General features: G+C 32.6%; 1 protein-coding gene across 3 annotated transcripts in view; it reads left to right on the top strand.

Annotated features, from left to right (window-relative positions):
• LOC106456961 (ralA-binding protein 1-like) overlaps window positions 1-15849 on the top strand; it is a 194714-nt gene that overhangs the window by 160661 nt on the left and 18204 nt on the right. For 2 of the 3 annotated variants that reach the window (XM_013916338.2, XM_022382754.1), the window contains exon 11: window positions 369-486. In XM_013916338.2, coding sequence (XP_013771792.1) covers window positions 369-486 — 118 coding nt within the window. Of the gene's footprint in view, window positions 1-368; window positions 524-15849 lie in introns of all 3 variants that reach the window. The other variant, XM_022382755.1, reaches the window with a different exon arrangement.

Below are 15849 nucleotides of genomic sequence, written 5' to 3'. Positions count from 1 at the left end.
TAAAACAAAAGGGTGAAAAAGGTGTACTCTATGATTGTTTTTTGGCTTTTTAATTTTAATTTGAAAAAACATTCAATGTTTGTTTGTAAATGTCATTTAAGTAATTTGTCTTCACAGCTTTATTACTGAAGAGTTAAGATTTCTCTTGTGGAATAAGATATTAAATGAACATAAAATGAGGTTTTAATTATTAACTTAAAAAAGGTTACATATTTTTTACACATGTAAAGATCCTAATTGCCACTAGATACAAAACTAAAAATTTATAACCAATATTTAAGTAATAATTATGAATAAAAGGAAATATGCAATCAGTTTTTGCAATGAGAGACTAATGAATTCTTTATACTTCTGTACTTTGTTTACAGGATGAAGTAGATGCAGAAGAAATGCCAGTTTCGCCTACAGTGTCAAGTGGAAACAAAGGTCCTGAATCATCTATCCATGAGGCAGTAATTGTGATCAGTGGAAAAATGGAATCAGAAAGTAGTTACACTGTTTCATTTACAGTATACTTCAGAAAGTAATTGGAAATAGTTAATCACTAATATTGGCATGTTTGAAAATAAACATATTATTTTATTCTATAGGTGGGTGACCCAATTCAGGCTCAAGCCAAATGCCTGTCTATGACTCATATCACAAATATTGAATCTGCTTGAGCCATTTATAAGTCAAGCAGAAAAATGGGTGCAAAATGTATTTGTGAGTCAGTGCTATGTTAAGTCAATGAGGAAAAAAAGAAAATATGAGTATGTAGATAGCTTTGTAAGTAATCACATCTAAGTGTGACAAAAAAAAGGATGTCTTTTTGATAAAATACTTAACATTTAATTTTGGATTTATAATTTTAGTTCAAGTAAAAAAAAAAAGCTACAAAATTTTATTTTCAGTCTAAAATGCTCAATCTCTGTTGTGTATTCATATATATGTTTTTGGCTTATAGAGCCAAGCCAGTGGTCTGGTTTGGCTCAATCTTGAAGATTGTGGTTCACCCACCTGTATTTCCTTCATCACAAAAATAAAAGAAAGTGTGAAGCAAGCTTATTTCTCACAATTTTTAATGCAGTACCGCAGAAAGAAACAGAACCCTAGCACTCTATTGTTAATATCCATGTAATTTACTGTTATATAATAGTCTTCTGTGACTCCAGATATTGCTTGAATACTTCTTTAAGATATTGAACTCTCCTATCATTTTACTTGTCAATAACATATTTCATTAAAATATTGAACTGTCTTATACTTCACTTCAATAAATTTCATCACTAAGATGAACTCTTCTGCCATTTCTCTTGTGTACAGAGTAATATATTCAGATCAAGAAACCTCCTGTCATTAATTTTGGATATGATTACATATTCTTTGTTTTCATAACATAATGTTGTGTAATAATATTAAGTCGGGTTATTAAGTTAATTGTTACTGTCAGTGATATAAAGGCCTAAGTCAAGAAATTTTTCCTGTTGTTGTTGTTATTTTTCACATGTTGGAGAATGTGTGTGCTGTTGTTGAAATTTTCTTTGAGAGTACCATAATAAACAATTAATGAAAACTATTCGAATTAAGATATTGGAATGCAGGTTAGAGTTTAGAATTATTAGATAAATTATAACCACAAACTCCAAATGTAAAAACTTAATTTTTACTCATTGATTTGGCTTCTGCTCTTTTTCTGAAGGCAAAGTGTGAAATTAAACATGTACAAAATTTATTTATAAAGCACTTAAAGTGTAATCAAAAATGTAAATATTTCAAGAATGCTAAGTATTATTATATCACTTAATTATCATTTCACTGACCCTTAACAGCTTTGAATAGTTTATGTCTAACAATTCACTCTTCCTTATATAATCAATAAACTTTAAATGGATTAGAATTAATTTTACAAAAAATTTGTTTTCAAAAGTTTCATTAAAATATTGAACTGTCTTATACTTCACTTCATTAAATTTCATTAGTTAGTTTTTCATGATATTATTTTTGAGTTGTTTTATATATATATTAATGTCAAAAATATTAGGTATTTGGAAAAAAAAATAGAACTCTTCTAATTATTTGAAATTGTAATCAACATACTTAGCACAACCTCCCAAACATTTCAACATCAAAATCGAAACATGCTCTTACCAGCATCAATGAAAGTAACAAGTACACTGCATTTTCTAGTAATACATTCCATGTCAGTTATCACATTTAAACCCATGCTCATCAATTTTTAAAATTGAGATCAAATCCCTTGATTCCCTCATCATTTTTTACTGTTGTGCTCATTGTGTAATTAATTTGTGTTACAAAACATTCATTAATAATTTTATGTAATGTTTATACCACGCATTTATTTATTTATATATATATATATGCTACCAATACCCATCAACAAATACTCTAGTAGTTTATACAGCTACCACATGAATCACTTTGGTAACTTTCTGATTACCCTCCAAAGCTATGCTCAGTAGCGATGATTGTGTCATAAAGGGGCTGTCATACTCTACTCATTTATATTTCAGTCTTAATGAAAAATATAATTACTAGTAATATTTATATAAATAGCATGCTTGTGTTTGTCTGCCTGGAATTTTTCTCGCAAATTTCTTGATCAAATGCTACAAATCTCGTATTGTTAGTAAAGCCTTTGTGTGAGGAGTCTGTATTGCATATTGGCTTTTCAATTCAGAATCACCTTACCTGTTTTTTGCTTCATCAAACTTTTAATTCGAGTGTGGTACACAATGTCTATTAGATGTATACGACTGTTTCATTTAAATTTAATATGAAAGTTACAATTTAGATAGTTATAAAGCATGAGTGTTGAATTTAGTATTCTTAGAAGTGATAATTTATTGCAGACTTGTGTACAAATCATATGTTATGTAGCTCACTAGCCGGTGATTGTTATATTTTTGCATCATGTTACTAGAACCATCTAAGTTTTTCTTGTATTTTCCTTGAGTATTGTTACATCATAACATCTCATAGTTTGTAGATAGTTCTAGGCCTCAGTTGAGCAATATATATAGGTGACCAAGTTAGTGCAAGTTAAATTAGTAAAAGTAATGTTAGACTGCATGTGAGTCTAGCCACAATAGGCAATTTCTAAAATGAGCTTCTTAGCTTGTATTGTAATAACAGAGGTAGAAGAGAATAGTTTGTTTTGTGAAATGGTGTTCTAAAGTAATTGAACCCACCTGTGTGGACTTTGATAAAAAGGAGGCAATTATTTAAAGCTCTGAATACAACTGTCATAACCAGTAGTGTAACGAATATTTGTACATGCATTCAACTTCTTTTTAATATATTATTTGAAAACAAGTGGATTGTGTGCTGTCCGTTTATTGTTGAAATTTATCACCAAGTCAAAGACACCTACTGTGAAGAATTCTGCCCACACATACATAAAAACCTAAAGTTCTGGAAACAACTATGGTGATCAACAGTAATAGTGGTGATTTTAAAGTGAGTATCACAGCCTTGTATTTTAAAAACAGAATAGAGGAGAATAATTTGTCTCATCAAAAGGTGTTCTAAAGTAAGTGAACCTGCTTGTGTGGACTTTAATGGAAAAGAGGTAATTATATAAAGCTCTGGATACAACTGTCATAACCAGTAGTGTAACGAACTTTTGTACATCCGTTTTACTTGTTTTGAATATATTATTTGAAAACAAGTGAGTTGTGTGCTGTCCGTTTATTATTGAAATTTATCACCAACAACTCATAGACACATACTGTAAAGAATCCTGCCCACACATACATAAAACCCCGACAGTGGCACAATGTTATTGTCATCATGTAATGATTGGCTTTGATTTCAGCTTCAGTTTTTTTTATTTGCAAAGTATTTTACACAAACAACACTGAACTTGTGTGTATATTTCTTAAAGAATTAACATTACACTAAATACAATTTCTGTGGGCCTACTCAGTTTATTTAAGTTTAAAATACGCATGCACAGTTTGTTCAAAATCATATGCTTATCACTTTGTGAACATGCATTCAGATGTTTCTGCATATTGAGCTGTTTACCTTCATTACAACTTTACGTTTACTATACTTTACAATAAATTAGCTATATTTTTGTTTTGTAGACTTCTATAAACACCTTTAATCTACTTTTTTCTATACTACAGGTTTTATTCTTCATTTTTGTGAATTCCTTTGTTTCAACTCATGAAACTGTATCATACACTGAACACTCATAACTGTTTCATACTTTGTACGCTATTATAAGTACCATTACTTTATTGTTTATTGTACATGTAGTTTTATTAGATAAAGTTATATCTACACAAGTTTGTTTGTCTGACCATGTAAAATGTTTTCAAATAGACCAGGATTTATCAATGTAACACATAATGCTTGCAAGAAAGCATAGCTTAAATGGCATGAGTGAAAATGATCGAATGAGCAAAATTCAAGAAAAGAGCATGAAAACTACCACAAATGATTTATGGGTTGCAACTAGTTTAGCAAAAAATCTTAGTCAGGATTAAAATTTATGCTTTACTACTGTACCACAATGTACACTCAAAGGAAACAACAACTTCATAACTTGTAGACTTCACATATCTTCCAGTTAAATAGATGAAAATCTAATGACTATAGAGTATAGTGCTCAATAAAGTTCTCTCCACCCATCTAGAGTATGGGAGTGATTCTATCAAAATATTGAATGGTATCTCATATCAGAAAATACACTGAGTAGCTCAGAAAGCAAGGGTTGCAATGCCCTTTCAATCACATGATTATTTTAACCTAAGATGAGTGAGCAGTAGTCACAAAATGCATTTCATACATTATGCTAGACAACACTACCTGATAGCTTGGAAAGCAAGGATTGCAAAGCTCTTTCAACTGAGTTTCCAAAGTTTTATTTACCATCTTTAATTGTAGAAACTGTTCATGTACTGGGTATCATATCTATTCACTGCAGCTGTCTTATATTCTGGTGACTGAGTTGTAATCAAACAGTTTAGTGTATACATGGTACTTCACGTTATCATACAAGGCCTTCTGAAGTCAAGAAGTTTTTGACACCCTTTCAGTCACATAACTTGTAGCTGTAAATGATCAAGTGATAATCCTACAGTATAATGCATACTTCATATCTCAGTGCCACTTGATAGCTCAAAAAGTAAGGATAAAAAGCCACTTCAGTTATTGGCTTCTGGACCAAACAACCATTCTAAATATATAGTCAAGTGTAAAACACAAAATTTATTGCTTACATTTTAATATGCATCACTTGATAGCTTTTAAAGCAAGGATTGGCACATCATTTCAGTCAGTGATTGTGCAGATCAGCCAACATCCTTACTATCCTTGATCAAGTGGTGGTCACAAAATGTAGCTTATACATTACATCAGAAACATCACTCGATATATTGGAAAGTAAGTGTTGCAAGATTCTTTTCGTTGTTCGCGTCTTGGCCAAATTACCATCCTAACTACTGACGATTAATGTTGATTCTAAAAGATAGACCATATATTGCATCTCAATACAACTTGATACCTCAGAAATTAAGGGTTACAAATCCTTCTCAGTTGTTGGCTTCTTGGCCAAACAACCATACTATTTATTGATGATCAATGATTCTCACTGATATCAACTGGAAGGTGATGTCCTCAGTCTCCTGGTCAAGCCATTTGAATAAGCAGATTTGAACATGTTGGCATTATTTTCTTTGTTTGCAAATTGTTGGAATCTGACGTGGGGTATTTGTATTCCTTATTAGTATTTGATTGCATTCGAATACAGCTTTGGGAGTATTTGTACTTGTGTTTAAATATTTTGGTAGGGAAAATTAAAGTATTTGTATTCAGATTCAATGGCATAGTATTTGTTGAATGATTTAGTGAATACTTAATATTGTAAGAGTAAATGTCAACTTTTGTACTCATCATACTTCTAGACTGTATTATTACATCTGCATCACATTAATTTCTCTGTCAGTACAAGCTTCATTCCCACAGGAAACTTTCTCATGGAAATGAAGTTTGTACTGAAAGAGAAATTACTGCTTTTCTGTACAGAAAACACCATAATATAATACATCATTTGACATATTAAAACATTGACTTTCTGTTGGTTATAAATAATATAGTATTGAATGTCGGGGAGAACTACTGACAAATCCTGAAAGAGAGGATGTGACAGGTGTGTGTGGGAAAGTTATGAAAATTATGCTTTGCCTGAACGATGAAAATGTTATAATGAATAATTTTCGTGGGTGATAAATATATTAGAGAAGAGGGAATGCCTACAGTAAAAAGTCGTATTTTGCACACTAGGGGAAATTCAGGATTTTTTTAAAATATTGCCTTATAGAACTAAGAATTTAAAACTTATATTCTATTAAAATATGGATTATTAGGTATGATTTTAAACTATACTAATTGGTATAACATGAACATATGTAGCTTAATTAAATTTTGAATGTAACTTACTAAAAACATCATGGTAATTGCAGTAAAGAATGTTTGTGATGAGAGGGTTAAATCAGGTCAGTACTCTCAAATCACCTTAAAAGTTATTGTTATACATGGTTATTAATCCAGTCAAGTCTCTTGAGAGAATTTGAGATGGCTACTAAACTGAATTCAGTTGTACATGAACACTTCATATTTCCCACTGCTAGATCTGGTCACATCAAGGCAAAGTGTAAATATTGTGAGCAGACTATTTTTACTTCAGGAAAAACCACTTATAACCTGCTGACACGTCTCAAGGTAAGCCTTTTTATTGTTTTTGTCAATATTAAGTATATTCTATGTAAATTAAACAACATAATATAGGTAAACTAAATTTGTCATGCATGTTAAACTATATTCTTTATTATTTTCATTTGTTTAGTATTATATGATTTTATTATTCTTATATTCTATACTATATAACTGAGATACACTTTTGTATTTTTAGTGTAGCCATGATGCAGAGCTACAGAAGTCTACATCTTGCTCTGGTACTTCTGCCTAGGTGCAACAGCCAATAGTAGCAGCATACTCTACAGAATCAACTAAATATAAATCTACACACCCTCATCAGAAGCACATCACAACCAAACTCGTCAATTTTATTTCTGGTACACTACTTCTCAGTTTTAAGATCTAATAGTAGTCATGGATTCTCAGTATATTCTTCCCAGTCAGAAGCATCTGTCCACAGTGTTGAGAGAGAACAGGTTTGATGAAGTTCAACAAAAAGTCATCTCTCTACTGCAACTTGTACCCAATGTTAATGTCACTGTGATGTCATTGTGGATATCTGGAATAGCAGACAAATGCACATCTTTTTTGGAGTCACTGGTACTTTTATACTTGACTGGAAAATGCAAACAGTCATGCTGGCATGATGATGTTCAAGGGGTGTCACACATCTGATGACATTGCAGCTCAATGTGATGAAATAATAAATCTATTTCACATCAACAGCAAGGTGTCATATGTAACATCTGATAATGCATCCAACATGATCAAGGCTTTCTGCTTGCCTGGATTTGAACTGCAAACACTACCTTAGTGTGAGAAGATATAGTTATAGCTCATCTACATATAGTGACTCAGATTTGGATGAATCTAAATCAGCAGACATTTTATCCGAATTTCTTCCTGAACATGACCCCTGCTTTTCCCACACATTACAGTTTGTGGTCAGGGATGGCAGGAAAAAAGCTGGACCACTGCTGAAAGTAATTTCCAAAGCATCAGCCATCATGTCCTACATTTCGAAAATAAATGCAAGCAATTGATCTACTTGAGGGAGATGCCAGAGTTCAGTCCATAACACCAACATGATGGAACTCAGAAATTATGATGATTAAGTCATTATTGTATATTTCCCAGGAGAAGTTGGATAATCTAGATATTAGTACATCGGAACTTATTTTTCATGATTGAAATGTGCTTGCAGATTTGGTGACAATACTGACACTGTTTGAAGAGGCAACAGATTTCACCCAGGGTCAGAACATTGTTATCCCCAGTTATGTAGTACCATGTGTTTATGGGCTGAAGACTGAGATTGACAACATACAGTCCAGATATAATTTCAATCTTGTCTGCACTGAAGAAATCTGTTCACACCCAGCTGACTTAGTATGAGTAACAAAGTATCTTCTGCTTGGCTGTGGCATTCTATATCAGATTTAACTCTTCAACTGCAGTTGACATCATATTATGCAACATTTTGAATGGCCTGCCACAAAAATTTTCTAATTTTTGCACATAAGCGGTAGGCAGACTTACACAAGCCACAAAAGATAGGGTAAATTTGACTGGTGTTTCACTATACCTGTGGTCTATGAATTCAGTCAAATGCTCCTGCAGCAAGAAGTTAAGAAAGAAAGCTTCCTCAAGAAATAATCCTACAACCATAGAACCAAAAGGAAACTGTAAGTCCCCACTCACAAAAGAAGTAAGCTTTTTTATTGCTTTGCTTTCATCCAAGAATCCAGCCGCCTCATCTTCAGAGGATACAGAGATCAACACCTACCTTGATGGTCCTTGCAATCCTGAAGAAAGCAACTCTCTAGATTATTGGAGGATCTATGAAATAAACTTTCCTACCCTATCTCTACCAACCAAATGGTACCTTTGTTCATAAGGAGCAATGGACAGTTATAATATCTATAAGTCTCCTATGAAAAATTTTTTTTTTTCAAAAACTTTGTTTTTGCATTTGAAAAATAAAATTATAGAAAAGTTATTATTTATTCGTATTATGTTTGTTTCAGTTTCTAAAAAGTTTGTTTCATAAAATAAAAGTGTTGAAATCTTATCATCCGCTATTTTATTATCATTGCATATTACCTGACAAAGTGTTTCTGAATGTATTCATGAATACATTCTTATGTATTCATATTCAAATTCTTAGTATTTTTTCTGTTTTTGTATTCGTATTCATAAAAATATGAAGTATTCATATTTGTATTTGATTACTGATCTTCAGTATTTGCCTCATCCCTGGTTGGAATTATTTAAACTATTTCTTTCTTAGTTAGAAATCCAGGTAAACTATTTTAGTTTTAGGACATTCTGTTAATATGCTTGATGATAATTCATATTCTAAATTGCATAGTTGAATCTTAAAAAAAAGTTCTGACCCACATTCTCATTACTAAGAATTAAGGCTAGGCTTTCACATCAACTTCTATTGGACAAATAGAAAAGCTTGTAAAAAGCTGAGATTTCAGATGTAAGGACTAAATTTGACAATTTTTATATATATTTTTTATTTAGTGTTATAAAAGTAAGTAAAACTTATTAGGTTATATGAGGAATCTTAAATTAAATAAACAAAAACTTGTGATAAATGATAGCATGTGCCAAGCACAATTCGACATGATCATGGTGGTATCTGGATCCATTGTTTACCAAAGCTGTCTGGTGTAGTAATTAGTTATTGCCATAGTCTGAGAGGGTCTATGTGCAAATGTAAAGAAATGAAAAATCTATTAGAAGTGGCTGTATAAATAAAGAGTATGTAATTGTTTGTTACATGGTAATTACAAAGTTGTTTAAATGGGCTGAGTCCATATACAGTGTTAGGTTAGAGAAAATAACATAAAATGTAAAGTTTTACTGAAAAAACGTGATGTGCATTTATAAGGTTCTAGAAGTTATGCAAATGAAAGTTTACTAAAATCTTGCAAAATTTCATGAAGTTATAAAAGTTATAGTATTTATACATATATGGTTATCTGATGGTTACATGGTGGTTACAAGATTGATCCAAATGACTGACCCCATACATGGAAAGTTAATCTAACAACTTGTCAGAGTATCAGGTACAGACCAGTCCAGGTGGATCGAAGTTGCTTACATTCTGCCAGTGTATACCACAACTACATCCAATCACTACACTGGAACATCCATTCTTTTACCATCCATTCATAATACTTATTCTCTTCTTAAATGTCCTTCTCTACTTTTTGCCAGGTGAAATTGCACATGTTGACTTCAGCCACTCATGTATTCTGGTGGACATTGAAGGGCATCTTCTCATGGGGAAGAAATATACATCATATCAACAGAGGGGGAGTATTTATTGCTCAGACATGAGCATGTTTAGCAAACAACCCACAGAACCCTCTTCCATTGGTCTGTATCTGCTAAAACATCAGACGAGGAATAATGGGTTGAAATAGGCATCTTATCTACATCTAATAATCTACACAACTTAGCAAGCAGTTGGCTGTGGAAATTAACTCCTTGATCCTTGGGGATTTCTTCTGGTACTCCACAGCAAGCTATCTAGTTCAATGCTAATTCATCAGGAATGTGTTAATGTAAAATAGTCAATATTAATGAGTATCAGTTGATGACTCTCACATTCTCCGGACAAGCATTATTTAGGGCTATCCTCAGCAGAGGAGACTGAACATTTCTCAGTTAGAGGTACACTGTCTCAGATAGTTATTTTTCTGAGTGGCTTACACCGTATCATATTCACACCATTGCTGAACATCTTGACTGAAATACAGTTAGAATAACTGCCATTGATTCTTGGTAGAAGTGTGAGTATTACATTTGTACCCTCCAGTTTTTGTGTTGTGCAAAGTCTGGTTTATAATGATGGTACAGCATGCCTTTTTGCACTTGTAAGTGACTATACATGCACCACAGGTTATGTGCATCATTGCTATGCTCTTTTATTAGTGTGGGTTTGGCATCACCCACATTAGGTTGGAGCCCTTCGGTTGCTCTACCTAGATCTCCTGAACTGTTAACCTGGCATCAGTAAATATTGAAATTTCTTACTTCATAGCTTGTCTTTTCTATGGTGGAAGTGACAATGATTTCAACTCCAATGCAGTGTCCAGGATCAGGACATTCAATGGTTGGACAAGGTCTCACCATGAGACAAGATTGTTTATATTGTCATAACAGAGTAGAGAAGAAATAATTTATCTTGTCAATTGAGTTCTTAAGTAACTAAACCAGTCTGTATGGACTTTTGACAAAAAGATAATTATTTATAGCTCTAGACTCAACTGTGGTAAATGATAGTGTAACAGACTTTTGTACATACATTTGACCTGTTTTTAATATATTATTTTAAAAGAAGTTGATTGTGTGCTGTCCATTTATTGTTGAAATTTATCATCAACAAGCCACAGACACCCACTGTAAAGAATCCCAGCCTGACACACATTTTACTCTCTCTTACAACTGTTATAACACTGCTTCTCTTCCATTGTTGCTATGAGAATAAACAATGGTGCTGTTATCTTGGAGAAGTTGGCAAACACTGTTAGTACGATATGAAATCTAGGAAAATGGATAATTCTTGCTTGTTACAGGTTGAGTCCAATCTTTCACTGCAACTATTTTAGCTGGACCCCTAGAGACTCCATCTGTACCTAAAATGTGACTGAAAAATTTCTCTTCTCTGCAAATGAGAGAGCACTTTCCAGGTTTTAGTTTCAAGTTTGCTTTATTAACCCATTGGAAAACATTTTCAACATAGACTAGGCATATCACCCATTGCAGTCCCTTCAGTGTAAGCTTATTTCACATCTAGAAAGGACAGGTGCATTATACAGATCAAATATAATGATGCGAAATTCATATAAGCCATCTCTTATCCTAAAAATTATTTTAGGCATGGTCTCTTTGTTTAGCTCGACTTGCCAGTATTATGAAGTCAGATCCAAAGTTTTGAACCAACAGGAACTTTCTTATATATTCAAACATTCATCTGTTCTCAGTAAAGAAAAGGTGTCAATGCAAATTACTACATTCACCCATCTAAATAGAACACAGAGTCTTGGCATTCTCTTCTTTTTCTGATAATAACTACTGGAGATGACCAAGTGCTATTAGAAGTTTGTATGACTCTGGCTTTCAACATCCACTGTATTTCAGCACTGGTAACCTCACTAGTGCTCCAAGGAACCTGCATGGCAGTTGCTTTATTAATCATGTATCAGCTCTATTTGTGTGATGCTGAGTCACTATTGTTTGAATCAGTCAGCCAACTGGTCCCACAAATGATTTGGCATTGTAACTGCATTGTGTTGAGATTGTTTGCACAGTCTTTAATAAACAACCTCATGTGTGTTGATAATCATTTACTTGCATTACTACTATCACCTTGTACTTCCACTTCACTTACAATGCTTATAACCATTCCAGCTTACAGGTAGATAGTGGATTGTCCATAATTACAAAACAAAATTAGGATTTATCACTCATACAGGAAACAGTTTATTTCATGTATGGCTTCTATAACAACATTATAAGGCACTGACACACTGGACTTCATCCATAGAAAACAATGGAACCCTTGTGTACACAGAGATATTTTTATTCCTTTCACTACAAACACTCGTGCACTCCGCTGTTTCTGGGCTACTTCTCACTGAAATTGGATGACTCTTCCATGGAACATCAGTTTAGCTTCAGAGGCAAAACTGGCAGGTAACTTCTGCATTATATTGTCCATCCCAAGAATGCCAGTACCAGATTCAAATTTCGAGACAGCTACCTTCATTATGTCAGTGACATTTCCTAGAACTGACTTCCTCAAGTATCAGATAGGTCTGCTTAATAATTGAAGGATTGAAAAGGAAATTTACAGACAAATCAAAACCTTAAAACTCAACTGAGTTTTAAGTAGTGAGAAATAACTAGATTGGACAGATGTAACGTTAAATGTAAAAAAAAAATCTTTATTATAACATAAGCCAAAAGAAACAGTGTCTGTACATGCATAAACAAAAGTCTATGTTGAACTAAACACGATGAAAACCAAATAGAACTTTGAAAGTATAGAGGTTTCAATTTTGCAAGAAACTTTGTATTCTTTCTCTTATGATAGTGTCATCTCATAACTGATCATCCTCTCACAGCATTCATCATCTGTAACATACTTGGACAGTGAAAGATATTACAGTCATTGACCCTTTCAATATGGATGTGCAACATTACTGCAATATGTTTTGGAGCAGAGAAAATATTATCTGCTATAGAGGACAAAGGCAACTTGAAAAGTTGTTTTGGTGTACAAAACTTGAAGATAGCTGTTATATACAGAAACATTTTCAGCAGATATTTCCTTTGCAACATCTCAACCAACAATTGGTCCAGTTATCAATACTATTTTCAAGTTTTGAACAACTCTACTTTCAAGATCTACATATCTACATGTGCTGATGTTTCTGTTTATCAACATTATATTTTAAGATCTGTGCAAGAACTCAGCTAACAGACGTTTTTGCATATGAAAGCTATCTACAAAGGCAACTGGAATGAAACAGTCAACGGTTTTCTGGTACACGCGTTTATGCAAAAGGTGCATAGAAACTAACTAAATACAAAAATTTAAAACTTTTTACATTACTAAAGATGGAGGAAAACTTATTATTACCCACACATCACATAGTCATCTGATCTTATAACATAAAGAAACTCCTGGACCTACTATGTAGAAAGACAAGTATACTGATCTGTAACCAGTTGAATGAATGAGACAAGACTTGCTATGAAGGTACACATTACTAGCTGAATCAGAACAAAACTAGAAACAAAAGTTGATTATGGCAAAGATTATGCAGTCAAAAATTTTGAAATAAAATGATGTATTAATGAAAATAATATTATGGTTTAAACTTTAAAGTATAAGAGATTGGTTTGATTCTTCCAAGTCACAAGGTTAGCAATTGCTCAGTGTTGTTGATAGAAACAAAAGGAGTTAAGCAAGAACAATATTTTGGCAATACATCTTTGCTTTTCCAGAGTTGAATAGAGTCTCTCTAAAATTAGAAAAAGTGCACTTAAATTTAACATTCTTGCTACAGATGTCCAATCATATGATAAAATTCTAAGAATTTGATGGTATTTCATACCCTTTGTGACAATCCTAAAATTAGCCTCACACCTTTTACTGAGTAACGCCAAGGACTAACTTCGCAGTTAGCTTAGGATTTACAAGATACTGAACTAGAACTCTAAGAAAATTAACATTTTTTTCACTAAATGTATATACAAACTATAAAAAAGTTTCTTCTAAGCTGACTTAAGTATAAATTTAAAAGTTAATTTCATTTAAAACACTATTTAACCTGAATAAAAAAGTTAAATTCTTAGTTGAGCTGAACATTGAACCCACAGAACATCGTAGGAATCACAGTGTTTGAATATACTACATTTACCTGAGATTCATAGGCATTACAAACAACTGTGACTAGTATGCAGATGGCTAACTAAACATGCAACATTTTACAATAGGGAAAAATAATTTTTGAAGCAAATTACATGTTGGAAAAATTTATTGTTTATAAGAAAAAATATAACTAATTAAAGAAAGAAATATAAGTTAAATAGTGAAATCTGTCACATAATATAAATATAAAAAAATTATCCTATTTAATAGAAATTAATACATAGAATAGAAAACACAGAGTGAAAAGTAACATAACATGGGGAAACATCTAATAAGGGAATACACTTACACGCTGATCATGTGAAACATAACTAAAGAAAAACTGAATAGAACATGATTACAGTATATTAACAGTTGTTTACAGTGGATCCTTCCAACCATTTAGACATTCACTTGTGCATGGTAAGAAAAATGTGTCATTAAATTTGACTTTATTAATTGGCCTAGAGTCCATAAAGAACCATAGCATGCATCTTTTCTTTCACATAATTAGTACTTATGATGAGCATTCAATTTATTTCAGTCTGGATATACCCCTCGTACTCCAAAGAGGCCTGTATGTTAGTTATTTTATAGGATACTAGCTGAGCTACCCGGCATTGCACGGTGAAAATGTAGATTTGAAATGTATAGATCAGTATTCTTTCAGCAGATTATTCAGTAAGTAGACAAAAGCTCTGATGCAAGAAATAAAAAAAGCATTTAATCAAACAAAGCTTTATTTGAAATTAGATCATGTTTGAGCTTGTCTTGTTCTTTGAGCCTGAAGTCGTACATCATGTTGCTCCTCTGTTTCTTGCTCTCTGTAAGTTATTTGTCTTAATTTTTGTGTTTGAAGTCTGGTTTGGTGTTCAGAAGTTTCTTGTTGTCTATATCCAGCTTGCCTTGATGATTCTGACTGAACTCTGGCTTTGTGCTGTTCAACAGATTCTTGCTGTCTTTGAGTAGCCTGCCTTTCAGCTTGAGCTCGAGGTCTAACTTTACGTTGTTCCAAAGTCTCTTTCTGTATTTGAGCAGCCTGTCTTGTAGCTTGTGCTTGAAGTCTTTGAATGTGTTCTTCTTCTGTTTCAGCTGCACTTTGTGCTTGCATTCTTTTAGCAGCAGAAGACTTTCCATAGAAATGGCGTTTCTTGGGTGGCATAATCACCTGTATGACTAAACAATAATTTGCAGTTCACAAAGTTACTAAATCATTTATGAAACCACTTAGTGCTATTTGAAGAAAACTGTTTTTGGAAATACTGAATTGACAGCAAGGTGATCTGAGTGTCTCCTGCCATAACACTTTCTATGTGCAAAACATGCTTATGTTTGTATGTTTATTACAAAAAATGGTACAAAAATCATTAATTGTCAATTTCATCATTAAATACTGCACCAAATACATAATAAATAGCACCATTAAATTTCTTGTAAAAACTGGTTATTATGAAGTTATTTTAAAATTTGTAAGTTCAAACGTTTGGTTTCCTATAGTGAATAAAATAAACAAACTTCCTCTTTTACATATATAGATTCTTCAAGATCTTGTTTTTGTCATTTTATACCTTTTAATGAAGATGGGAACATTGACAGGGAAATAATATAATAACCAATACTCGGCGAGAGGTTTTCGTTTATAAAATGTTGTTATTGTTTTCGACTTGATTTTTATTTTATTACCTCGTCTCCATAGTTACTAT

Source organism: Limulus polyphemus, unplaced genomic scaffold (assembly GCF_000517525.1).
Source record: "Limulus polyphemus unplaced genomic scaffold, Limulus_polyphemus-2.1.2 Scaffold275, whole genome shotgun sequence".
Classification (NCBI taxonomy): Eukaryota; Metazoa; Arthropoda; class Merostomata; order Xiphosura; family Limulidae; genus Limulus; species Limulus polyphemus.
This window is presented reverse-complemented; position numbering and strand designations above follow the sequence as displayed.